The sequence below is a fragment of the Syngnathus floridae genome, chromosome 2 (genome assembly GCF_059516105.1).
Source record: "Syngnathus floridae isolate MCC-2025c chromosome 2, RoL_Sflo_1.0, whole genome shotgun sequence".
Lineage (NCBI taxonomy): Eukaryota > Metazoa > Chordata > Actinopteri > Syngnathiformes > Syngnathidae > Syngnathus > Syngnathus floridae.
Genome location: NC_142414.1, coordinates 13,389,378 through 13,414,416, shown reverse-complemented (window position 1 = coordinate 13,414,416; position 25,039 = coordinate 13,389,378). Strand labels below are relative to the sequence as shown.

General features: G+C 45.5%; 1 protein-coding gene across 4 annotated transcripts; it reads right to left on the bottom strand.

Annotated features, from left to right (window-relative positions):
• Positions 1-315: 315 nt before the first annotated feature.
• On the bottom strand, positions 316-23,909 carry LOC148401910 (serine/threonine-protein kinase WNK2). Of its 4 annotated transcripts, XM_088368526.1 has the most exons (30): positions 23,396-23,909; positions 21,441-22,242; positions 16,857-17,029; positions 16,568-16,788; positions 16,334-16,491; positions 16,099-16,187; positions 15,785-16,004; positions 14,200-14,467; positions 14,010-14,125; positions 13,112-13,816; positions 11,402-12,280; positions 11,056-11,244; positions 10,503-10,898; positions 10,166-10,399; positions 9,555-9,598; positions 9,238-9,397; positions 9,029-9,145; positions 8,656-8,823; positions 8,498-8,549; positions 8,189-8,290; positions 7,302-8,011; positions 7,023-7,059; positions 6,885-6,946; positions 5,793-6,373; positions 5,222-5,442; positions 4,926-5,141; positions 4,262-4,360; positions 2,788-2,832; positions 2,207-2,505; positions 316-2,061 (listed from the first exon to the last, which is right to left on the bottom strand). In XM_088368526.1, exons 2-30 carry the CDS (start codon positions 22,050-22,052, stop codon positions 1,804-1,806), a joined length of 7,431 nt encoding a protein of 2,476 aa, XP_088224652.1. In that variant the 5' UTR covers positions 22,053-22,242; positions 23,396-23,909; the 3' UTR covers positions 316-1,803. The 4 variants fall into 4 exon arrangements, with proteins under 4 accessions (XP_088224652.1, XP_088224653.1, XP_088224654.1 ...); XM_088368527.1 differs by lacking the exon at positions 10,503-10,898 and having other exon boundaries at positions 23,396-23,908; XM_088368528.1 differs by lacking the exon at positions 13,112-13,816 and having other exon boundaries at positions 23,396-23,908.
• Between the last annotated feature and the right edge of the window lie 1,130 nt (positions 23,910-25,039).

Genomic DNA, 25,039 nt, shown 5'->3' with positions numbered 1-25,039 from the left:
ATGATAATAAAAGACCAACGCCACTTACAAACTAATTAAAAGATTAAATGTAAATATATTGCATCTAAACATTAAATATAACTGAATTGTACTGGCTAACTCATTAGCCCGCATACCACACTTTGAGAATCTGCCTTACAAAAATCAAACAGAACTGTGTCAGGGGGGTTTGTTTCAATTCAAAACAAACGTGACCATCAGATTGAAAATATTTATTTGCCTCTCAACACGGTCAAACAGTGCAGCAGGTAGGATGAGCGATGCAGTGTGGCAGAACCAAGTAAGAACCCCCCCCCCCCAACACCTCCCCCCATCTCCACATCCCATGGGAGCATTTTAGCTGTGAGGGAACGTTTGTTGGCCACAAACATGCAGGGAGGGGAAGCGCCAGCCACCACCTGAATTTGTCCAATAAACTGGCGTCATCTTCTCAGCACAAAGAAAACTCCAACAAAGCAAACGAGCCCAGATAGAAATGCTAGAGAACAGAAATCTCTTACAACTGGAAGTATTTCCCCAAAGAAGAGGATTCTGCATAAATTATTAGAAAAGTCCAATTCAAAGCGAATTGATACTGTACATCCAAGCAACCGCTCTACAACACACACACGCACGCACACACACACACAAAGTTTAACAAAATATACAGTTTTACACTACAACTAATCTGTACAATTCACAGCTTGGAAGGGTCCAGGTCCTGATTCCTTTCAATCATTTCTTGTGGACAACTTTTGTGGAGAGGAAAACGTCGGTGCTTTTTGGTGATTTGTAAGAACAGTACAGATGCTGCACACATGAAGAAACACGTCAACATAAAGTACAAGCTTGGGAGTCTATATCTTGTGCAAATCTCCCGTATTCAACTATCAAGTTTGCAAAAGGTGACAAGAAAATGCTTAATCAAACAAAGGCAGTAACGCTGCTCAGTTTCAGGACTTTTCTTTTTGGTACCATCGAATCATGTCAATAACAGGCTCACATGACAGCAGCATGAAAAAAAAAAATGGATCAAATCTAACCTGGCCAATATGTACAATGTGTCGCGCTTTGCTTCCAATTTTTGGCCCATGCTCCTTCTGCAGACATCACATTATTTCAGATCAGATAAGGCCGGTGGCAATGCCACAATCAAAGCTTTGCAGGAGGATTCAATTTCACTTGAAAGACTCCAACTATCAAATGCCATCTGCTACATTCTCACCCAGCCATCGTTTCTGGATGCGGTTATTCCTCTCAATATTCAAATCCTGTATGACCAAATCTTGTCTATGTTGTCTGTGAAAACGAGAGAAGAGAAACAAGAACCTGCTGGCCTCCTACTTCCTCCCCTCCTCATTCGCTCAATTCATTTTTCCTTTGCAAGGCAGCAGTGCGTCATACAGCAGAGGAACATTTGAAAAACAATATCATTTGATTATCTGAACAAGAGAATTAGCTGTTTTAATAGCGCAGAGCTACGATGGCATTCAGAAGCAAAAAGAGTGCCCGCTGCATTGAAAAAGAAAAGACTTCACTCCAGTGAGCTGTTAAATCAAATAAATGTCTCACAGAAGAATAAGTTGAAGGGTCAAGGCACTACATTCCATCAACGTTAATACAGTTTTGTTTCGGAAATTCAGGTATTTGAATTCCAATTCGGTGTTTAAAGTGTAACCATGTGCCCAGAGAAAATGGAAAGTGCACGGACAAAGATAAATGAGCAATGTCAAGAAGCATGAAGTCTTCGTACGCAACACGTGACATGCACACACGCGCAAATGGGTGTCGTCCACCATCGTTATGGAGACTGCGGCCTTGGAGTTAGGTAGTCCTGGCGGGATTTGAGCAGAGTCCGTTTCCCGACTCGTAGGCTTGGATTCCAGGTTTGGTCACGGCGGGGAAGGAGCTCGCTGATGCAACGGGCCACCGCTGGGCATAAGGCCCCAACCCACCGTAGGAGCCCGGGGACAGAAGGTACCCGGCGTGGAGCGCCAGAGGCGAGTCGAGACCTCGGCCGCTCGTCGAACTCGGCCGCGCTCTCCCGGCTGTTGACCCGCTGGGGCTCGCGTGACATTTCATCTGGAAATAAATGGTTGAACCCTGTGAACTTTTCACTTTATCTTAGACTCTGAAAAGGCTCTTCAGTCATTTGGATAAAATATGTTTGAAGATACAACAAACGCAAAAACTGAATACATCATACGTGTAGGCATATGCTAAGTACCTTGTGCACGGCCGCTGCTGTCGGGCGCTCGACTTTGCCTTCCAGGTCGCGCAAACGCCTTTGATGTTTTATCTGGTTCAAGGAGGGAGGCGGCTGATGGGCCGCCGTGGCTTCCTTGGCCCAGTCGTCCACCAACTTGTGCAGGTCCTCTGTAAACAATCTTTTCTTATTGTTGCTGTTGTTGGTCTGAACCCCAGCGAGCCGACCGACGGGCCGAGGCGACGGCGGCAGCGGCGGTGGCGAGGGTGTGGCCGAGGCGAGGGACGGCTGCGTCTGAGCCGCGGCGCGGAAAGACGACCCTGAGGAAGACACAAAGGTGTGACGCACCTCTAGCAACACAGCAGCCAAACGATTACAATAGTCACAAATGAGTACACACGTCTAAAATGTCTGCTACAGTATTGCAAGCAGTGACAAAAACATTTGGGGAGACTATCATGCAAAACAAATAAGTGTCAAATGAACACTCTCAGGAACACCAACTACGAAGTGCTGAAAAATCAAAGCAAGACGTGCACAAACGACACAAGGATGAAAAGATTCGGGGGGGGAGACTGGAAGCAAGTAAATGAGATAGTTACTACGACTGCGCTCTTTGCCTAGACATAGTCGTTTCAGTGTGGACCCTATAAAGAGGTAAAACAGCACAAGACAAAACATTAGGCGCAGGACAACAGCAATGTGCACGTTCAGCGAGCGAATGGAAAGGGGGGCGAAAGAAGAGAGTCACTTCAAATTGAGCAGAAAGACTGCAAAGAAAGGCTCAGCTTCTTTTTTTGGGGGGGGGTGGATTTGCTTGTCCTTTCTATCGCTGCAATTCATTGACTGCCATCTAATTTCAGAAACTGAGGAGGAAGTTTTGGACAATTTGTGCTCAGAAGGAATGACGTGAATGAACGTGTGTTCTCTAAGAAAGGAAGATTGCCACAACGCCTGCTCAAACGAACCCAAAGACGACACAAATACTACTTGGAAACGCTCATGCACTTTAACCAAGTGGAAAGAAAAAAATCATAAGAAGAAAGCAACAGTGATGATACAGCCCTTGGTGTGGCGCAGCAGTGTCCCGCCGTGCCCGTCTGGCGGCATGGCCCGGCACCACAGAATTCGCCCGCATCGTGTATGTCTTCGTCCGCTAGAGGGCGCTCTGTCTTGTACAACAAAGGGGAAGCAGGGCTCTGTGTTGTGTTCCTATGCCGACTGGCTCTTGGTGCTGTTTACAGCAAAATGCTGGTGGCATGCTATGTCGAGATCAGGGCGGCCCACCGTCTAAGTGACCCCTTAATTTATCCCCCACCAGAAAATATTCTTTACATTTTTTTTCTTTTCAAACCTAAAAAAAATATTCAAAAGACCCCAATAATCATTCAATATTGTTTTCTATAGAAATGGAAGAAAATGAGGGAAAAATCCCATGAAAAGAGGAAAAATACACAGAGAATATACAAATACACAGGGGGTGGCTGCAGTTTAAAGTTGTAATATTACCAATTGTCACTAGATGGCAGACATGTCTTAGTTGCGCTTTACTGCCTTGGACTACTGAGTAGTCCTAATCATTTTGGAGGATTTGGAATGAAAACACAGTCCCTGAAAATTAGAAGTTTGCGTGACTTGATTTTTGTCATTTAAGAGGGAGCTGCGATTTATTATTTAATATCCACACCCATCTCTTTTCTGTAGTTTTAAAAGTGTTATGTGCTTTTTGTCCATACAGACTGTTGTACTGACGCGTTTAGAGCAAGACAGTCCCAATCACATCATCAGCCCTAAGTGCTAAACGCACAAAGGGGTGACCAAGGGAAAATGAAGGAAAAAAGCCCCCAATGTTTTCTAGCAAACACCTTTTTTTTTTTTTTTTTGCAATACTTGTACAGCGGAAAGGCCGACAGATGATGGCTGCGCAGCGTTTGGGGATGGTTGATGTAAATGTCGGATGACTGCAATGAAGGTGGCGCAAAAACGTCATTATTGTGTTGAATGAGCATTGGGCAGCTTTCAAATCAAGATTGCGGGAATGAAAGAGTGGGAAAAGAGAAAGGAACAAATACAAACAGATGGACAGAGACACAGGTCCACTGAGGAATCTAGTGCGTGGTTTGCTACTAGATTTAAAGGTGACTCTCTCTGACGTTTGGTGGTAAACCGTCCAGCCTGTAAAAATGAATATAAGAGGAAAGAAGAGAAGAAACAAGAGAGACACTTTGAAAAAGGGAACAAAGATAGAGATGAGAAACCCCCACAATCACAAATGCACTTGTAGCAAATAATGACGTTCACAAAAGTGATGAATGGGAACAACAACCACAACCAGTCAAAGCAATGTCAGCCCTCGTCACTGTCTACAAGCTGCACCAGGATGTTTGCAGTTTTTACTAGTTTATGTTGTAATGTATGTGTGTGTGTAGTTTAATAAGGCACACAGCTCAGACTGAATGCTGCAAGATGAGTGAATGGAGGAAAGGAAAAACCTTGGGGTGTTTTTGTGGATAAATAGCGTTTTAAAATCAAAACTAAACGCTCAAATGTGTTGATTTTCCGCAATATGGGTTTCACTCAAATTTGAAGGGATTTTGGACCAGATTTCTTTACGCTGGTATCACAACTCATTTTTAGGAAACGTTGTCACATTGCTCATATAGTGGATTATTTGCATGTTTCTGTGTGACATAGATGTGTATTTCATTTCTGTGGAACGTGTGTGTTCTCTTACGTGTACCTTGGCTCGTCAAGTTCGTCGTCCCATCAGCGTGTTGGCCGGCGTAAATGTTGTCTGAGGAAAAAGAGCCTTTCAAGGAACACGGTTGCTGGGTGTGGACCTGCTCTGGGGTTGAGCTGCGCTGATTGCTGGAGCCGGAGCTGCCGCTGAAGCGAGCGGAGCAGTCCGACAAAGCTGAACTTTTAGCAGGTGATCCAGAGGAACTTCCAGAACTCTCTACGTGGTGCAATGAGAAGATAAAAGACAACGTTCCAATGTTGAATCATCACAAATGACCAACTGCGGAAGCCACACACCTGCCCCAGTGGCGCTGAGATTGCTTTTGAGCTGCTGCACCATCGGATTGAGCAATTTGCCAGCCTTGACTTTGTGTTTACTGGCCCTCCGTCGACGGCCACAGGGAGGCGCCGCATGAAGCAGGCCCACATTAGGAGGCAGAGATTTTCCCACCTCTTGGTACAGACGCTCAATTTCACTTCTCTGGAATGCCTGCAGTTCCGATATTTCCTTCATGTGTCTAGCCAAAATTGGAAGAAAAAAAAAACATATTCCATTCATTAGTATGATTAAACATTTTAAAAATTTCTAAAAGGTCAATTTCACATAACATTCTTGTCATTAGATCAAAAATCGACAAACATAACAAGGTAATCATTTGAACTAAGTTTGCTTGTCTTAGCACGGGCGGCGCTAGGATTTTTATTTTGGGGGGGGGGGGGGCGCCAAGGATATCTCAGGAGGTCCACTTCAGAAAAACTGGATTTCGATGGCATGGGACTCCTCATCTAATCTCAGACACACAGAAGAGCTTTGCGCTACTTATCCGACACATACATGTGCTTTGTATATATGTAAAAGTTCAATTACTTTTCCCTCAGCTTCTGAAGTTCTTTTCTCATGTCTGCATCCTCAAATTCTGAGTCATTGTCACTACTGATGTAGGAAGACGGCGCTTGTCCCGTCGCAGGCAAAGGAGCGTGCCCGTTCATTTCCAGTGGTTGCTTGCTCAGCGAATCAGGGCTCTGCTCGCTTTTGCTCCGACCGGAGCGCTTGAGAAAGTCCACCGCCCTCTTGACGAGCTTGCTTCCGCCGTGCTCGGCCCGGGCGTGGAGGCGCCCCGCTGGAAGAGCTTTGCCACTGCCGCTGTCCTCATCCGCGGAGTCCGAGTGACGTGAGTGGTGACGGCTGGGAGTGCTGATGGTTACGGCCCGGGGCAAATGGCGTGGCGTGATATCCGGGCTGGACGCGAGGGTAGCCTGGTAGAAGTTTGGCGGGGCAGAGAAGCGGTTACTATAATGAGATCTGGATGCGGCTGGACTCTCAGAGTCTGCCGAGGATCTGCCAGCAGTCGCGCAGTCATTCTTATTTCTATCCGGTCCTTGAGAACAACCAGACAAAGTGTTGAGGCTACCCTTGCTTTTTTCCACAGTTGGTGCCGTGGTTGTTGTCTGAAAGAAAAATATTTCCAAACGTTCAATATATTTGCCAGTGTGCATCTTCAGCTAACATATGCTTTAATCAAATTTGCAACATGACAAGTGGCTTTTCTTAAAAAAAAAAAGGAGAATGAGAACTTCAAATACCTCTTAATGCCTTTGTAACAAAGGTCAGACAGTAGGTTTGAACACAAAAGACATTTTTACTGAAATCCTGTGTTAAGTTTTAAATTGCTATTTTTGTTTTTGGAAAGTGTGATGTATATGCAGCCCCACACTTCTTTTTAGTGGCAGCAAAAAAAAAAAAAGAGAAGAAAAAAAATATCTTTACGTGTGTACCAGACCTTATTCTCTAATTATTACAAAAGGTCCCCAAGTTGAAGCAGATTGAGCATTTTGACAGAGCCATCATTTTTAGGAAATGTTGTCACTTTGCTACTACAGCATGACTAAATAGCAATAATCAGACCAAGTAAATAGCAACAATCAGACCAGACTCATGAAAATACGGATTCGCTCTTACTTGAAAATTGCGTGAAGCAGCACTGACAGTCACAGCTCTTTTGATCGAATTCCTATCGGCAGCTACAAGAGAAGAAGAAACTTTTAATAACAGTGAGACAAAGACTGTAAATGCCTTATAAACAGAAATATTGCCTACCCGCCAAAACATCCACACAATCTGGCTTTTCAGGAATCTGAGGAAACGACAAGTGCAGCACACAGGCACACAATTAATTTACCAGCAGATGATCTTAGGAGTCCAATAATACAGTATGCACTCTCCCTCCTCATTAGCGCCCAACAAGTTATTGTGTCGGTGACCGATGTCAATAAATGAGTGCAATGCTACAATCATCAGATTATATTGGCGGGTAGATGAATCGGTTGGGCTCATTGAGTGAAGCTATCACACGAACACACAGTGTTTGTTGTTTACCACTGGCTCCTCCTGTTTCTTGAGCGGCAGCGCCTCGCCGCTACGGCCATCCGAGACTGACATTGAGCTGAGTGCTTCCGTGGCTGCGGTTTGCGGGTCGGCCGCGGCGCCTGAAGGCTGCGAGGGAGCATGCTCCTGGTAGAGCAGATTCCTCAACTTCTCATCCAAAGTCTTGATAGTGCGATCGGCAAATTCCAGCCGGCGTGGCCCCTCACCGTCCGACTCCCCGGGACCTAAGGGAACCGAGGTCTGATGGGCTGGACTTTGAGGTTGTGAGGAGATCGGGGCCGCTGGCGGCGCGGTTGCGGGACAGGGTTGCTGTAGGACCACTGACGGGTGTGCAACGCGCTGTATGGGGAGTTCGCCGGTAGGACTGGCTTTTTGATGACCGGTTTGTACGGTCAAAGGTGCAACCTCCGCCTTATCCACAGTCTTCACATCCAGTGAGACGGGTGGTACGAAAGCACAGCATGGGATGTCGCTGACTATCGACACTGCCGAGACGCAGGCGTCTTCAACAGGAAGGCCCGCCCCCTTTGCGCTGTTTTTATCTTGACTGATAAGAGACTGCGGCTGCCGGACGGGGCAAACGCTTTGGTCTTGATGCTGCAACGGCGCGGACGAGGGGCCTCGTGAAGACGGGAGAGAGGTCGACGCGGCGGGTGCGTTGGTGACGGCTTCGACCGAGAGTGAAGCCGAATTTTCACATTCTGGAAAATATCAAAGACGAGAGCTATTTAAGAGCAGCGCTAAGGCCATGGAAAAAAAGGGCTGAGTCCTTTGTGTTGGCTGACACAAAATCAAAGCTCCAATAAAGGGAAATCTTCCATTGGAAGGTCTGATGATTCATCAGCGGCAGGCAGCGCGCATGCTTCTGGCATACGTACCCCGATCAGTTGAGCTGTGACACGGAGTCTTCTTGTCTTGCTCTTGGACCGGCATCTCGGCCACTGGGCAGATGATGAACCAGCGCTTGCCAGTGTGAAGCACTGCCAAGGACAGAACAGAAGAACCTACAGTATAGCGTTCACGGAAAAGTCTACACACCCCTGCTACAAATGCCAGGATTGTATTATACTGTGGTCATAAAGGCTCATGAGAATGCAAATACCAGTGCAGAGGTGTTAGAGTTCATGTAAAACTGAAACTCGAGTGTAGATTCTTGTGGAGTACAAGGTGGGAAATTTTGGTCTCACCATTTTGTTGGTAGACGGGCTGTGGTGTGCTGGGGGCACAAGACTTCATTCCCTAAAACGGAGAATGGAAACTAATTGAACATGTGACACATTTTGTATTATTTATTTAGTCTACTATGTTTAATACAACTGTTAACTTAACTTCGCGCTGGTCTCACCTCCGCTAGCATTGCGCCAACTCCTTCACCCGCGGGACTGCTCATCTGGTCGGAATTTCTCTCCGCCTCTGTGTCTTCACTCAACAACTCCTCAGCCTTGTCTACGATGTCTTTGAGCTGCTCAATGAAAACTTCTTTCTCCAAGTGTAGGATAAAATCGTTCTCCACCTGAGGGGATGGTTGGTAAAAGGCGCCTAAAAAAGCAACTTTTGTTTTTGTTTTCTTTTTAACAGAATGCGACAAATATTGTATGCAACGCCGGACCACGAAGACTAAGAAATTGATAGCTTTGTAGATTTTGTTAATTAAAAGAAAAAATAACATTCATAAGATTCTTCCTTCAAATGGCCTTCATAATTAATTTCCTATATACCATGTAAGTTGCGATCTCTTCAGGCGCGTCTCCATCCAGGTCAAATTTGAACGTGACCATTTTGTGATTGTGCGTTTCCAGTTGACACTCAACCATCTTATCTCCCGTGTTGCATACCTGCAATGTGAGCGGGGGAAGCATATTTGCAGTTACGAGCAAAACACGTGGCTACCGGAACTTTTTTTTTTTTTTTCTTCCCAGTAACGCACGTTAAGCATGCTGAGCTTTGGCCTGCTAATCTTCTCTTGGCGAGACCGAGTGCGTGTTGACCTCCGGTGGTGTTTGCGGATTTTTCCTTGCCCTTTGCTTCCGTGTGTCCCCTCATAGCCATCACTCATCTCCTTTCCTGACGTGGGATCAGAGTTGACACTGGTTCGAAAGACACAGCAAAGACAAGTAATTGGCTGGTGTTACTTTTTTTCGTCAACATTCAACGTCTGGCAAAGATATTTGCAATCACGGTGGTATGAAGAAAAAAAAAATTGCTGATGATCAAATATGACGGATGAAGAAGAATGCGAGTTACCTGTCATAGCTTTGTCCACCAGTGTGTTTTTCCATAACCTGATCCTACAGATAGGAGACAATCCAGAAAAGGCAGAAATAAATTCCCACAGAATAGTTTCAGCAGAAACTATATGAGCTCCCATTTGCTGGCTTTTGTTTACCTATTGCCAATAATTGTTTTTACAGTCTGCCTTGATGTCCATGTGAGCCTTTTTAAATGTACAATGACTGACTGACTAGCTTTGATGCTCACTGAGATTTGGACACATGCCAAGAGGCAGCACGCTTGAAGATCAATTAAATAGCGCAAATGGAACATTATTGGTGAGCAGCGCAGTAGATCAGCTCATGCACGTCAGTCATCATTTCATTAATTTGTTGTGGAGGATTTAAAGAGGTATTTTAAGTGCTCAATCGATGTTTTTCACCAAATTCCACGAAAGACGGCAGCCACTTGTCCCAATGCTGTTAACACATGAATGTGGCTGCCCGCACTTGGAGGTGGCATTCCTTTATCTTGCGGCTCTTTGTGCCCACCCAAAAGTAGGAGATGACCATATTAAACGTGCAAGTGGGATAGACGTCAAAGTGCAGGACCGAATCTTTGTGATACAAAAGTTAGATGTTTACATCTGTGTTGGCCTCAGCTGGACCTGCGTCTCCTGTGGGAACACTGAACTGCTGCTGCGTCAGACCGGAACTTGTCAATGTCCTCTGAGACTCGTGGCTCAGAATTTCCTTCTTTCCCGATTGGCCAGCAGCGACAACCTGGTCTGAGGTAGTCTGCGCAGGTGTGGACAAGTGTGCAGGCTGGGTGAGAAGGTTCATCTGCTGGACAGGTTCTGGGTGGCTGCCAATCAACTTCTGAGGGAAAGAGAAAAGAACAATCAGCACTTTGCATAACAGATACACACCCACCCAAAGTACCATTTTGTTAAGTTCAGCACTTAGCCATCTTCATATTTACCTGCATGAGAGTGCTGCCATTTGTGGGCGGCAGTGTGTTGGGAGAGAGGGCAGCGTGTGTGTAAATGGGATGTGAAAATGTAGGCTCTGAGCAACGGGCGTCATCTCGCTGCCAAGCAACGGTGACCTGAGCATTTGCTGATGCGTTTAGCGGCATTTGAGCCAAGACGGGTGAAGGGGGAGCCTTGAGCAACACTGGCACGGATGCAACTAAGACATTTTCAATGAGAATCGGGGAGAGCGGTGAGACAGAGGGGGTCACAGGGAGAGCATGCCCCGGAGAAAGGAAGACATGGTTGAGAGTAGAAGAAGACACTGAAGAATGAGGGGCAGTGTGTGAGGGAGGGAAGGAGGATTCACAGTCAGTGACAGCGGCCATCACCTGGACAGTCGGGTACTGTGAACAAGTCAAGGAGAAAACAAAAAGACAATGGAAAGGAAGACTTTGACTGACTTTGTTTTCAGTTAACAGATGGCAGTCCATAGGAAAGCCAGGAAAGAGAGTAGAGAAGGAAGGAAAACAAGAGAGGAACATGAAGAAATTGGTAGCCCACCTGAGATGAGAGTACTGCTGCTGCTGCTACCGCTGTTGCTGGTAGCGAGGTTGAAATCTGCAGCGGCTGTAGCCGCTGGTGGACGTCTGCCTCAGCCAGTGGCTGCTGGACGCAAATTGTCTGGGTTGGGAAACTGCTTGCTGAATGGGGGCTCTGGTTCAATCCCTCCTGTCTAACCAATGGCACACTCTGCAGATAATGAGGGAAGAAAACCAAAAAGAGGACTGAAGGAGGACATCCACTGCTTACAGCTAAACAGTGTTGTGCACGTGACCGGTAATCAGCAAGATGTTTGGATTCAAATTGACTTTTGCGGTTTCAGGCATGGAAAGGGTAGAAAAGTCACCTTTTGAGTCAGGTGAGTTGCCTGGCCATGTGGGAGATGGGGACCTCCTCCGCAGGTCGTAGTAGACGACTGCCCTGGCAGGTACGGACTCTGAGCAGGTACGGCATTGATGGCAGAATGTGTAAAGCTGACATCAGGTAAGATCGCAGGAGAATATTGTTGCTTTGTGTTTGCAGTCTGGTCCTGTTGGACTTCGGACTGGGATGGGTCTTGGCTGGATTGCGGCGCGGTTGTCTGTGCGGGCTGGCGGCCTTGCTGCTGGGGAGCGGGGCTTAGCACTTCATGTTGGAGAAGACGCTGTGACGTGATTTGGTGCTGTGCGCTCTGCATCGCCTCCAGCTGTGTCTGAAGCCCGTTTTGTGGCTGCGGCCTCAGGCGTTGTTGGTTCTCTAGTTGAACGGGCATCTGCTGGCTATTAAGTAGCGATGCAGAAGCGCTCAGACCAGTTTGGGAGCCATCTGGAAGCAGCGCACCGCCACTGCAAGCGTGCGAAAATTGACATTTGGCCACGGCCGTCATCGTCGAGGACGCACACGTAAGCGGGCAACTTTGTTCCAACCGCTGTGCCGGGAGAGCCGTGACGGCGGCTCCCGTCTGCGGTTGATAACCTGACACGGTGTGAGTCTGCTGCTGGATCGCAGCAACGCAGTTCAAAGTCGCTGGGTCCCGATGATGACCTTGTGTCTGGTAGCACTGCGCTCCTGCGGGAATACTTGGAGGTGGGTAGCAGTCGCTGGCAGCAGGATGGGTGTTGCCTGAGCATGAAGCGGCCTGACTTAGGGTTGCGGCACTGGGTTGGCACACGTAGGGCGAAGCGGGCTGGAGGTATTGGTGAGATGTGAGCTCTGCTGCTTGATTCTGGTGACCCACAGAACTGGCCTAAGGACACAAAGTAAGAGAGCTAACATGAATGATATTGTACCGCTCGGTTTCTTCAATACATTCTTGCCCACAGTCAGACAAGAATACAGTGAAGGCAGAATAAAAATCAAGACAAATAGGGCCAGAAGAACTAGTGAGGCTAAACAAAAAATTGTTATTATCTGTGTGGATTGGAGGGAAAAGCAGTGAAGTTAATCAGCAAGTCAATATAGCCTGTTAAGAGTCAGTGGTTCTCAAATGGGTGTACAGGAAGCCACTTTGGGGTTACGTGAGATTTTAAAATCCATTTAATAATATGTAGCGTCTGTGAAAAAAAGAGCTTGATCTTTTTTTTTTTTTAATGAAATCAATAATTGGATTTCAAATGAATTATTTTTCCTTTTATTTAAAAACTAAGTCAATGTTTTTCTTTGAGAGCAAATCGGCACTATGATCCCATAGGAGGACACTTTATGTTGATTATTTTTATGTGAACAAATCTTTGTTTATAATAAATCTTTTTCTTTTTTCTGGTTAAATATTTTTATTTCCAAATATTCCCGGATAGACTACAACAAAATGAGTTCCAATGCCTAATGAATCGACACTGATGGCACATTATTCTATTTTAAGTCTGGTTTGGGGGTACCTGGCTCAAAAAAAAACCCGTTTTTTTTTTTTTAAGAACCACTGTTAGAGAATTAACAACAAACCATTCTTTTGCATGACTAGCAAGCTTCCTTTTGAAGATCATGCTCAGCTGTGGGAACCTAAGCAGCAAGCGGGACCCAGACGGTGGAAAGGAAGAAGATCCAGGGAGAAATCAGTGAGTCTACTACTTCCACCTACCACTCCCATTGCAGCGGCTACGTGCTGCTGTCTTGCAAAGGATCTATCCTCGCAGACATGAAGACATTCATCTTCCCCACACAAAGTAGCCTTCAGGTGATGATGATTCTTCAAATTGCCATCTGGGGCAACAAAGCGATTCCTGTGGGAAGCTGAGAAGTGAACGCAGGCGGGCTGGGCAGAGGCAGCACGACCTGGCGCTCCTTTTTGGTTGATAATATAGAACAGGGACTTTTGCAGCAGGAGCAAATCTGAACAATCGCTTGGATCTTTCAGATGTCCCAAAGGAGGGCAAGGCAACGTTCCCACTGAGAACGCTGTGCGTTTGGACGCACATGGACAGTGCGGCGGTGCATCAGAAGACGCAGAACGTCCAACCACCCCCTGGTGGTGGCTGCTGTGATGACACATTAAATTGAGGAGCCCGCTTATGTCAGAATGTCTGCGGACCCTTGTCACAGGAAGCGTCACGTCTGATGAAGGTGAGAGGAATCTCTCTCCACTGCTGACGGATCTCAGAGAGAGTTTGGAGGCGTCGAGTTGAGCTACGGGCTCAAGATCATAAGCGTCTATAATGGGAGCACTTCCTCTGCGGGCTGCAAATCCACAACAAGTACCACGTTCCGGGCTCAGCGTGGCCCCGCATTCTTTGGCCGTTTCACAGGAGTGAGGTCGATCTGCCGGAAAAGCTTTACCTGGCTGCCACTGATTGAGAAGTGGACCATAAGGCAAAACACATGTTCACTCGTGAAGAACAATCATTTCTCCATAAAAACCCGACGGAATAATGCGAATAGGTCGTTTATTATCAAGTAAAGGTGCTTTAGCAATGACACATTGTTGTTTTACACCTTTGAATATACAAGTCAACTTGAGTGTGTATGCTCCAGGTACAAACCTGCTGTGTTGCCATGGTGATGGGCTCCAGCAGGGACTGGTAGAGGACACTCTGCTGGCTGCTGTGGGAGTCGGAGTAAACAGTGGAGCCCTTGCCACTGTCAAAAGTGCCGTCTGCTACAGAAACACAAAATTATGATGATGATGATGATGATTGATGGACATGACTATCTCACAGTATGACAACTTACATGTGACTGAGGTGAAACTGGCCGGCAGGGTCCGAGGTTGGTTGTGCTGCTCGATGTCGGCTTGCGGCTCCAGCAAAGAAGGTTGCCCTGCGTGCACGTCCCGAGAAGGCGCACCCTGACAAGATGCCTGCTGGAACGCATGGCCGCCATCCACTTGATGAGTAGCCGACGCCGTTCTTTCTCTTCTCCATTTGATCAGTGCCACGCGGTCCCGAATGGATTTCCCTACAGTCTTCACATCGCTGTCATGGAAAAATCCAGAGTCCACCTGAAAAAGACAAAGGCATGACTCATTGCTGTTGTTACAGAGTGCTGAAATAGCTGCTATCCTTAAAGGGCAAAAACAGGGAAAATGGCGGAAGTGTGAGAATATTCACATAGATTAGGGCCCTGAACTCGCTACCCCCTTCTGCGTAGCGTGCGGCACTGTTGCGCTAATTTCGGGAATGTCTGCTGTACGCGTTTTTACGCTCCTCTTAATTAATTATTTATTTATTTATTGTTGTGTTATTTATTCATTATTTATTCAGCACGCTTTTGTTATACTTGTTTACTGTTTGTCTGTTGTGAGCCATGTCTTGTCACCGTGGGATAGGGGGGAACGAAATTTCGGTTTCTTTGTGTGTCTTTGGCATGTGGAGAAATTGACAATAAAGCTGACTTTTTTGACTTTGACTTTGATAGATTACATCTGGGCACCGATGCAGCATAAAAACGTAAAGGTTGTTTTAGTTGGTTTACTTTCATCAGTAGCTTTCATTTCCTGTGGGTAAAGAATTCATTAAGCCAAGATTCATTTCCTTCAGTGCGGCTCTTCTTGTTTTTCATCATATTATTGGTAGCAGCAGTATGACTGCTTTGCCTTGTGTTGTTGATTTCATTGCAAGTATGAATTTCCCTCGGAGATGAATTAAGTATCTGTGGCTCTATGTATCTGAATATGTATGAGTGAATTCATTAACTTTGTGACATTCGATCGACAGTGGACACCCGCATAGTACATTGTTCCTTTTTTTTCTCTTTAATACAGTGGACTCCCCGGGGGGGGGTCAGGGATCAGGCTGGCTTGTGAATAGCAAAAAGCTGCATATGATAAGCGTGCATTGAAATGTATTGTGCGAAAAAAATAATGAAATCCAAATTTGTCAAAAAAACATATCAACAAATCATAATGGGGGGGACCTCTAAAATATTAAATGAATATTCAAAAATACTGAAACTAAAAGGGGGGGAAATTCCTTCATAAATGATTTTATTTATGCAAGAGATAGGGGTTGAAATTTGGGAGTAGCAGTAACTTTAATCCCACAGACAGCCACAATGAATGCAAAACTAATCACCAGAGAAGCCAAGTGGTGAGAAATCACAAGACTCATGTTGCAGCCAAGTTAGCACCCATGACACAATTCTTTTGTCTGCACTATTACTCCCAGACAACAGTTACAAGGTGAACGTGCCTAATCATTCCCTCAAGAAAAGCTCCAGATTGAAAAGAAAAAAAAAAAAGCCATTTGGTCAGTCACATGATCCCTTTTCTCATGGAAGAGTAGTAAATGAAATAAGTTGCAAAAATGTATTGACATACCATCTCTTGTGCCACCACCTCGGGGACTTCCTTCTCCAGGTCAAAGGTGAACTCAATAGCTCCACTCTCCTTATATTTGCCTTTCAATTTCTTGTGATCCTCCACCCACAGTTTGAGGGCGATGGAGGTCTTTTGCCCGTCGTCCTCCTCCGCCAGCTCCACCCTCACGCCCGTGTCCTCGGCAAAGAAGGCGTGGTTCAAGAGGTCTTTGATGGCGTATCTTTTGGTAGATACAGTCAGACCCGAATCAGTCACTGTTACTCAAAGGAAAATTGTCGGGAGAGCTACGGTGAGAAGAGGTGACAGTGGCTTACCGCTCTTCTCTCTTTTGGCAGATGCACTCCCCGATAATCTCTTTGATTTCAGGATCCATAACCTTGTTGTAACTGGCTGGCTTGACTCCCTAGATGGAAAAAAAAATTCAACATGTGGAATGAAAAGACTGAAGTCGGACTACATTTAGGGAAGACACCAAAAATGGTCCTGTCCTAAATGTGCTAAAGATCGTATTGAACAAAAACAAAAATCCAAATTGTGCCTTCGACTTACACTTGTGACTTTGCGATAAATCTGCGCAGCATTCTGGCATTCCGAGTAGGGATATTCTGAGGTGGCCATTTCGAGCATACACATGCCAAAGGCGTAGACGTCCACAGCTTCATCGTAGTGCTCCTCGTACATCTCCGGGGCCATGAACTCCGGAGTGCCTGCGGCGAGAGTTGGAGACACACAGGTCTTGGGCACGCTTCTCTGCTTAGACAAATGGCTGCCGCACCGACTTACCTATGACACTTTTTGCAAAGGAGGCAGCTTTCAGCGTGGCCAGCCCCAAATCGCCAATCTTGACCGAGCCCGTAGGGCCAGTGATGAAAATGTTATCGCACTTGAGGTCCCTGTGGATTATGGGAGGGGTTCTGGTGTGGAGAAAGTGAAGGCCTTTCAGGATCTGTCTACACCAACTTCTTAGCACCTTGGGCTTCATCACCTTGAACCGCTTCAGATATCTGTACAAGAGGAGGCGGAGGTTGAAAGTTTGTTTGGTAGTTGGGAATCCCTTTTTATCTGTACTCACGTTTTTAACGTCCCCGATGTCATAAGCTCCGTAACCAAAACGATGCACTTCTTTCCTTTAAGAGGCGACTCCCAAAAGTCGTAAAAGCGGACAATGTTTGGATGTTGGAGACCTTTTAACATCTCAGCTTCTTCCTTGAAGCGCTGACGTTCCACTTTTGACAGTTTACGATCCTGAGGAAAAAGGACATTATTAATATTATTATTATCATAAATGGTTGGTCAGAGAAAGTCAGAGCTTAGTCTTTGGGCCAAAGAAATGCATCTCTATTTGCTTTATAACAAATAAGCAACTGCGAGCAAGACCAACTAGTAAGGATGTGTTCAATTTCTTTACCTCACAAAAAGACTCTTCAGCAATGTGAGTCATATGAAGTTGATAGAGATGTTTGCCACTTCAGGAATGTTCATCAGGGTTTATCGAGGTCAGATCACATTTTATGAACCATTTATGCAGCAATCCAAGAAATTGCAGAGTGGGTACACATCCATTTTCTTGCAAGTGGACATCAATCTGTCAAACCAATTTTGTTTTGACATTGCGCTAGATCAGCAGCCACTGCGACTAAATGAGAGCTCAAAGGGTGTGTGTGTGTGTGTGTGTGTGTTGGGGGTAGTCACACCCTCTCCCTCCAGACTGCAGCAAAAGGCTTTGTGTCATCGATCTGTTCCATCTTTCTTCATTTCCTTCGATATCTTGCCATCTCACTGTCCACCTTCCATCCCCCATCACAGCATCCAGCCTGCCTCTCTCTCTTTCTCTCTCTCTCTTTGCACCCCTCAAAGCAGCCACTCCCTTCGATATCACCAGCAACCCCCCGCACAGACACGAAACGAGGAGCGCAGAATTTGCTAGCTGCACCCTGTCCCATTCCCTGCAAGGCATATATTGGAACGCCAAGCACTGCTCTACTGATTTTTTTTTTTTAGCAGTGGGGCTTACATAATCATGACCCCACCCTCGCAGGGATGGGCGACAAACTCAAAGGCTCGGAGACATTCAATTATTTACCCCTGACAGTGAACTCCAGTGACATGAAACAGTACTAGGTTGCCCAGAAATAAGAAATTGTTTCAAATGGAGCGGTGAATGGTGATATATTCCAATGACAATGTGGGTCGCGTGGAGGTGTCTGTGTGTGCGTGTGTGTGAGTGTGAGACTTAGGCTGCACTCTTCTGAAGAGGCATGAATAATTCACCTCTGCAGAAACCGACAGTGGCAAGCTGAGCAACGGAGGACCGGCTGGGTCCACCCAAGTTGGGTGCTTAGCTTCCACAATCTAAAAATGACGATACAGAGCACGGATGACGCTGCAGCAAGCAAGAACAAATATAACTCAATGAAGAAAATGAAATGAAAAAAAAAATCATCCCTTGTATTCGAGTCCCCCTCTCTGCTGTCATCTTGCACAAATTCTTTCCCCCCTTTCGGCAAATCCACCATGGTGTGTTCCCCAATTACAGCCAACACGCACATAACTCCAGTGAGCTCTCCTCACAAGAGACAGGGAAGCTTTTACATAATTCAGAAGCCACATGTAGGCCCAGCATGGTGAGACACCGAGACTCCCCAAAGACCGGCCAAAGTGTGCAAGCCGGACAAAAGACACCACAGGAGCAGACAACGCCTCAGTCAGCCATGAAAACAGCAAGAGAAAAATTCCAATTAAATTCAGATCATGACTGTACAGTATGTGCACATGTTTTCAGAACGTGGGCAGGCCGCCGCAGAGAGGAAGTAACGCCGGCCGGCTGCCACGCTCCAGGCGACGCGCAGTCCAATGCGACTCGACTGGACAAAGGCCAACAAAGTCCGAAGGGGTGCGATCGCATCATGTTATTCACAAACCGATTACGAACCATACTTGATGAGGACATTGAATCTTGAAATTGTGATGAAAACATCAAATATTGCTCAAAAACACCAAGGATTTTTGAACATGAGCTATGTCTCAAATGTATCCCTTTTAAATTGACAGCACGAACAGAATAAATCGAACGTTTCAAAACAAACAAGACAAAATGAACCATTACAGCTGTGATTGTACCAAATTGTCTTGCCAAATATGCAGTCCAGTATGGATTACCATAAACTAAATCTCTTACCTGTTGCATAAAAATGCTAATACCAACAAATACTCAGCCAACATGGATTATGTAGTTGCTCATGTTATGCGACACAAATATTTCAGGACAAAAAATGTTCACAAAAGCATTTGCTTACTAGCTATGACTTGCATATAACTTTAAAGAGGAAGCCAGTATTTTCTTTGCAATGATATGTTGTATGTGGCCTCACTAGTCTAAACGCACCATTCTTTTAAGATTGCGTTTGTGGAGTTAAGCAGCAGAATTCAGCCGCTCTTATCCATCTCAGTGGGCGACCATTTTGCCACTTGCTGTCGACTGAAAATGACATCTCAGTCGCCAAAACACAGGTCACACACTAATCAAGACACACCAGTTTTCTGAAGCTACGCCGTGATTGGTTGTTACCTGTGATGTCATATTCAATTGACAGCAAGTGGCAAAATGGCTGCCCCCTGAGGTGGATTTTGCCAGTTTGTCATATTCCTCAAATGAAACATTAATCACAACAACACAGTCATATGCAAGTCTAAGAATATTCCGAGCCATATAATGTGTCAACTATGGCTATTTTTCCAACATAAACACAACCAGATATAAATTCACACCTCACACCTTCAAGTAATGGCTATTAAAAATGTAACCAAGGACTCAACGCATTTATTTGGATATCCACGAATATAAATCAGAAAAATGGGGAGAATACAACAAGTTACTATCTCAAAATTCCACTGCCAAAGTCTAATATTCTGTCCTTTTTTTCATTTCTCAATATGAATGGATCAGTAAAATGCTTGGAGTAAAATCTAAGGTAACACAATCTTGTTTTGCGCAATGTACTACACTACCAAGGCGGATATTTATGCACAGTCGGCATTTTCATGACGAAGCAGCAAGGCTGCATGTGAACAAAAAAACAGCATCGGTGCGAGTAACCAGCAGAAGCGAAGGCATGACAGCTGGTGATGTTAACACACCCACATACACACACACAACATAATAAAATTAGCCACGAATAGTTGTGGTGCTGCGATACACAGAGTGGCGGCTGAACCCATCTGCTCTGACGCTCAGCTTTTTATATCAAGGTGCAAGTCCAGCCTGGCTTGATGGAGATGACGAGACTGTTTCACACAGCTCCTTTAGACAGCTAATTTATTTTCCTTTTATTTCGTACTCATAAAAAGCTTAGTGACAAAGAGGTTAATCAGGTGTATCTTAGAGTTAGCAATTACTTCTTAACATCGAGATTAAGCAGTAAACAGCCTGACTCAAAAGATTATGGAAGGAATTCCTGGAATCCGGAGGGGGTACTGTGACAACTAATTGCTTATTAGACTCGATGGCAGAAGTGAATTTTTTGCCAACAAATGTATTTAATCTGCTTTTGCTTTCTTGTGACGAGGCATGTCATGTGCCTCCAGTTCCGTCAAGTGCCTCAAAACATCTACAAAGGATTGTTTTTGTGGCTTTTACTGTTGATGTTTTTGTGTATTTTAAGCACACGCACGACTGTCAAAAACGTTACCAGTTTCCTCTTCCAATTACGTTTAGTACTTTAGAACGGAGGCAATAGTGAAACTTTGGCTAGGGAGTTGGAGAGGAGCTTTTTCAAAGCTTGCTAATCAGGTATGTTGGCCGAGGGAGACAAGTAAAATAGGCAAAACAGCAGCCCTCAAGGACCAGAGCTGGACATGCCTGTTCTAAAATTATTTCAACATTTGATCCATTTGCGCTGTGATTAACCCCTTTATCGACTGCCGGCTAGAGGGAGGATATTCGTATTTGCCCCAAGGGAGGTATAACAGAGCGCAGTGCTTCCTGATGTGTTTGCAATCTTCAGCATGCAGGCAGTGGGATGGCGTGACCGCTATGGCTGCTTGGCATGACATCACCATCCAAATGATGTCATCCAGTGTCTACCTTTTGTCAGCCTTTGCCTAAAACATCTCAAGTACAATTGTCCAGGAGATGTGCTGCTGTTTTGTGACACAAAAGACTGCAACGTTCTTAGAGAGAGCGTCTAGAGTTGAGCCAAGATTAGTGGAGCTCCATGTAAACTTCCTGCAAGGGAGAAGCCAAGACATAATCCAACTGCAATCCCAAAAGGACTCAAATCATTGTTGGTTCATTCCTTTGCACGGTCTAAGCGAATGATTTGCCTACCGAAGTAAGTAAAAAAACAAATCTTTCCCAGGTCAATGATAGTTGCTGATTCCTTTTCTGTGTAAAACCGTGACAATTTGAATTTTAATCAAGTTAAGGGAGTGGAGTCAATGGTAGCTACTAAATTATCTTTTTCTGTTTAAACTAGAAATAAGCAAGTACTGATACACCTGTGACAATACCAGCCTTATTTGAACACTATTTTGCAAGTCATCATCTGTTTCAGAAAGAAAGGTCTTTGTCATTGTCTAAAATGAAATTGTATATACGGTATTCGGAATTGAACATCCCTAGTTTCAAAGTAGGCAACTGTTAGTTGCTGTGGTTTACCTGCAGCTCACACCAGGCAACCTCCACCCAGGTTTCCGTGTCCAGACCCTTGTAGACGGTCTTAAAGGAGCCCCGCCCGAGCTCAATGTCAAATTTCAGGAAGCGTCCTCCCGGAGAGGTGGCGACGGCCTTCATCTCCGCCTCTTCCTCCGTTTCCTCGCTGGCTGCCTTGATGGCGCTTTTACCGCCATCGTTGCATGTAGCGTTCAGTGCATCTCCTCCGCTTTCGCCCTTCTCCTCATCACCTCTGCCATTTTCTTCTTTTTGCCCAACTCGAGTCTTGGCACCAGAGTCCTCCTGTATTCCGCTGCTGGCGCCTGGCGTCCTGCCCGCGACCGTTGGTGGGGTCACGTTCAGGAGCCGGCCGTCACATTCGGTCGCCTCCGAGGCCTGCTCGTCCGCGTCCGAGAACCACAGGCTTCTCCTGATGAATCTCTGACGCACGATCTTCTGATAAGCGGAAGATGGGTCGCTGCCGCCTCTTGGCGCCGAGCCTGCCGGGCTTCCGTCAGCTGTGGCTTCACGAGTGCTTATTTGAGGTTCAGGCTGCCTGCTGGGGGGGCGGTTGATTCGCAAGCGCTCCTCTGCATTCAGGCTAGTTTCCTGCTCCATGCTTAGTCGTATGTTCCGTCGCTCCGGCTAGCAGCTCACACGCGCCGTGGGCGAATTTGCCAATATGCGGCACACACATCAACACCTTCGGTTTCCATTCGTTGACAGAGTCACAGTAGTCTGAAGCAGTCGACACCTCTGACAACACCCGCATGGACGGCAAACACCAGTTTGAATCCAATCTTGAGATCTGTAACAGATATGTTGCCAGAGGGTTTTAGTCAGTCCACTATACACTGAAAAAAAAGTTAAGGGTTAAGACAAAAGGATTGAGCATTAAAATAGATGCTTTAAAACAAGCATTTCTTAAAGTGACAGTGTTTCTGCCATCTAGTGAACCAAAGTGCATTGTATTTGTTGCACATACAGCAGTCATTGATCCAAAAATGTGTGATCTGGTGATTTGTCTCCTTCGGGAGTTCAAGATGGCAGCAAAACATGTCAGCTTCCGATAACGTGAGGCGCGACCCATATAAACTTTTTAGCAATTAGGAGATGAATGATTGCATAAAAAAATGTACATTGAAGGGATGGAACATAGCTTTGGCATATTACTGAAATTCATAGTGGGTTTTTGAAATGAAAAATATAATGAAAGGGCAAAAGGTACATTTAAAGCTTCGCATTTGTGTAAATAAGGGAGTCAGTGTGTGCAGGGAGTCAGTGTGTGCAGGCATGAGTTGTTCGATAACAGCTCCTGAATGAATGCACTTGATAACCCCTCGTGGGAATAAAGAATCGTGAAGAGCATCAGCGACCGTGTCATCCTTGGGCAAATTTATCAGAACGTTCCGATATCATCAATTCACCACCTGTTGCCAAATCGTGCAGCAGAATCCTTCATGACTTGACACAATCAAAGTAGTTCACATCTCACACTGTAATCAAACTGAGGTGAGATCATAATGAGGATATTTCAATCCCATATTTTTTGTGGGATTTTTTTTGGGAGGGGGTGTGTCATGAAACGTTTCATATGCCACACTGCACAAGTGTGATGTGGAAATGATTTAATTTCATGTAACTGGACTTACAAAAGAAGTTATTCAACGACGTTTGGTGCTAGGCAGATGAGTCGTATGCCCACTTTTTATTTACATTTTATACATTTGGTGGTGTGCAATGATATTTTTATTATGTAACAAAATGGCTTGGATTAGTGCAGGTTGAGATTTAAAATAGCCTTCCACGTTGCTCATTTGCTAGCTTAGGCACAAGATTGCATCCTTGCCTTCTTGGCAGGGGCGTAGGCAGAATGAGTAATATTAGAGAGCTACTTTGAACCACGCCGACACATTTAGACGTCATATAGACATTTCTAGGCAAATATAAGCAAGACGTACCTTCGTCGTCCCAAAAAGGCACACAGGAGCACGCCCAACGTCCTGCTTTTAGGTGCTGATGGTCACGGCAGGTGGCATCATCATCGTCGTCGTCGTCATCATTGCAGCCGTTTATCGTCGAAGAAATGTGCACTTTGAAATTCCATGTTTAGCGTTCGTCGTTTGCTATTTTCTAATCGACGTGACCAGGTGAAAAGCGTTCTTGGAAATGTTCTTATTGCTTGGATGCTCTCGTTGACCCTCGACGCAATTCGCCGCATCACTCCTCCTCCCTCAGCGGCTGTTTCTTAAACATGGGCGCCTACCGCCCAGCGTACGTCGACAGATATACAACGCGGAGGAAGTGCTCCTGTACTTGTCACTCTCCGTTGAGCTTCTGCGGCTTGCGATACAATGACGCTGCCCGGTGCCCAGCGTCAGTGAGCGGCGGCGGCGCCCACGCTCGTTCCTTCGACTTGCCAGGCTCCACGGCGACGCCCCTCCGGACTAGCGGGCCGGCCGACCAATCAGGCGGCACGCCGGAACTGCACAACAAAAGTGAACTGACCCAAGTGCGAAAATATAATCGTGCTTAAAGCTCCACCGCGTTACTATTTTTAGTAAAAAATAAATAAAAATTATAAAGTCCTCAGCCAAATAACGCCTATCAGCACCTCCAACATCTTCATGAATTTTGCATGATTTGATCTATTTCATGTTGATGACATTCCCACACTGGCGCACCGTTCCTAAAAAGCTACCTAATCTAAATTATTTCATGTTTCTATAGCTGAATTTATTTTACACTATTATCCAAAGATTCTTAGGCTATGAGGTCGAGGAATATCAAAGTTCAAACTTTGAAAGAAAAGAAAGAACACAAGAAGATCTTGTTGCGTTCTTTCTTTTATCGCTTTTTCTCTTTATCTCTTTCTTTATTTTACACATGCATTACAAAAAAAAACAAAAAAAACAGCTGTAGCAATGAAAACCCCCAAAACAAGTCCAAGGCCTATTTTCAGTCCTCACAGCAAGCAGCTGGCAAACATCTCTCTCTTTGTTGGTGTGCTGCTGTGTCAAAATGGCTTCTCGTCCCCCCACAATTAGGCTTACACAGTGGCAGAATTACGTATATAGTATGTGAGCGACTCAAGTCAGATTGTACGGCGGGACACCAGAGGCAATTATGCAGGCTCTTACTTTGTTTCCACTTCAGTAGGCAAGAGGAACACATTTACATAATGTTAGCACAGCTATCACATGTGATGTCTCAAGTGAAGTTTCCATTTGACTTATACTAACAGCTACATATGGATTTAGGCTTCAGCAGGCTAACCTATTAAAAGCACCATTGAATTTCAGATGGATATCTCGGCGTTGGCAAGGACGAGCAAGAGCGTCGCTTCAGCGGACTTAATGGCCGTGCCTTAGCTTACACGTGTAAAATGAGAAAAATTCTTATCGCTCAATAAAATGTGCAATTGGACATGCAATTGGTGTACCTTGTCCGAACGGAGTGGTCCGTCTTTACCAGGCAGTCTGCGTTCTTTGTGAGTTTGTTTACAAGCCATTGTTTTTGACCTTTTTTCTCCAGTTGCGCCTTCAATGTATAACATTTTAAAGGAAGCACGCAATGCCTCTTATTTGAAAAACTCTGTCAGCAAG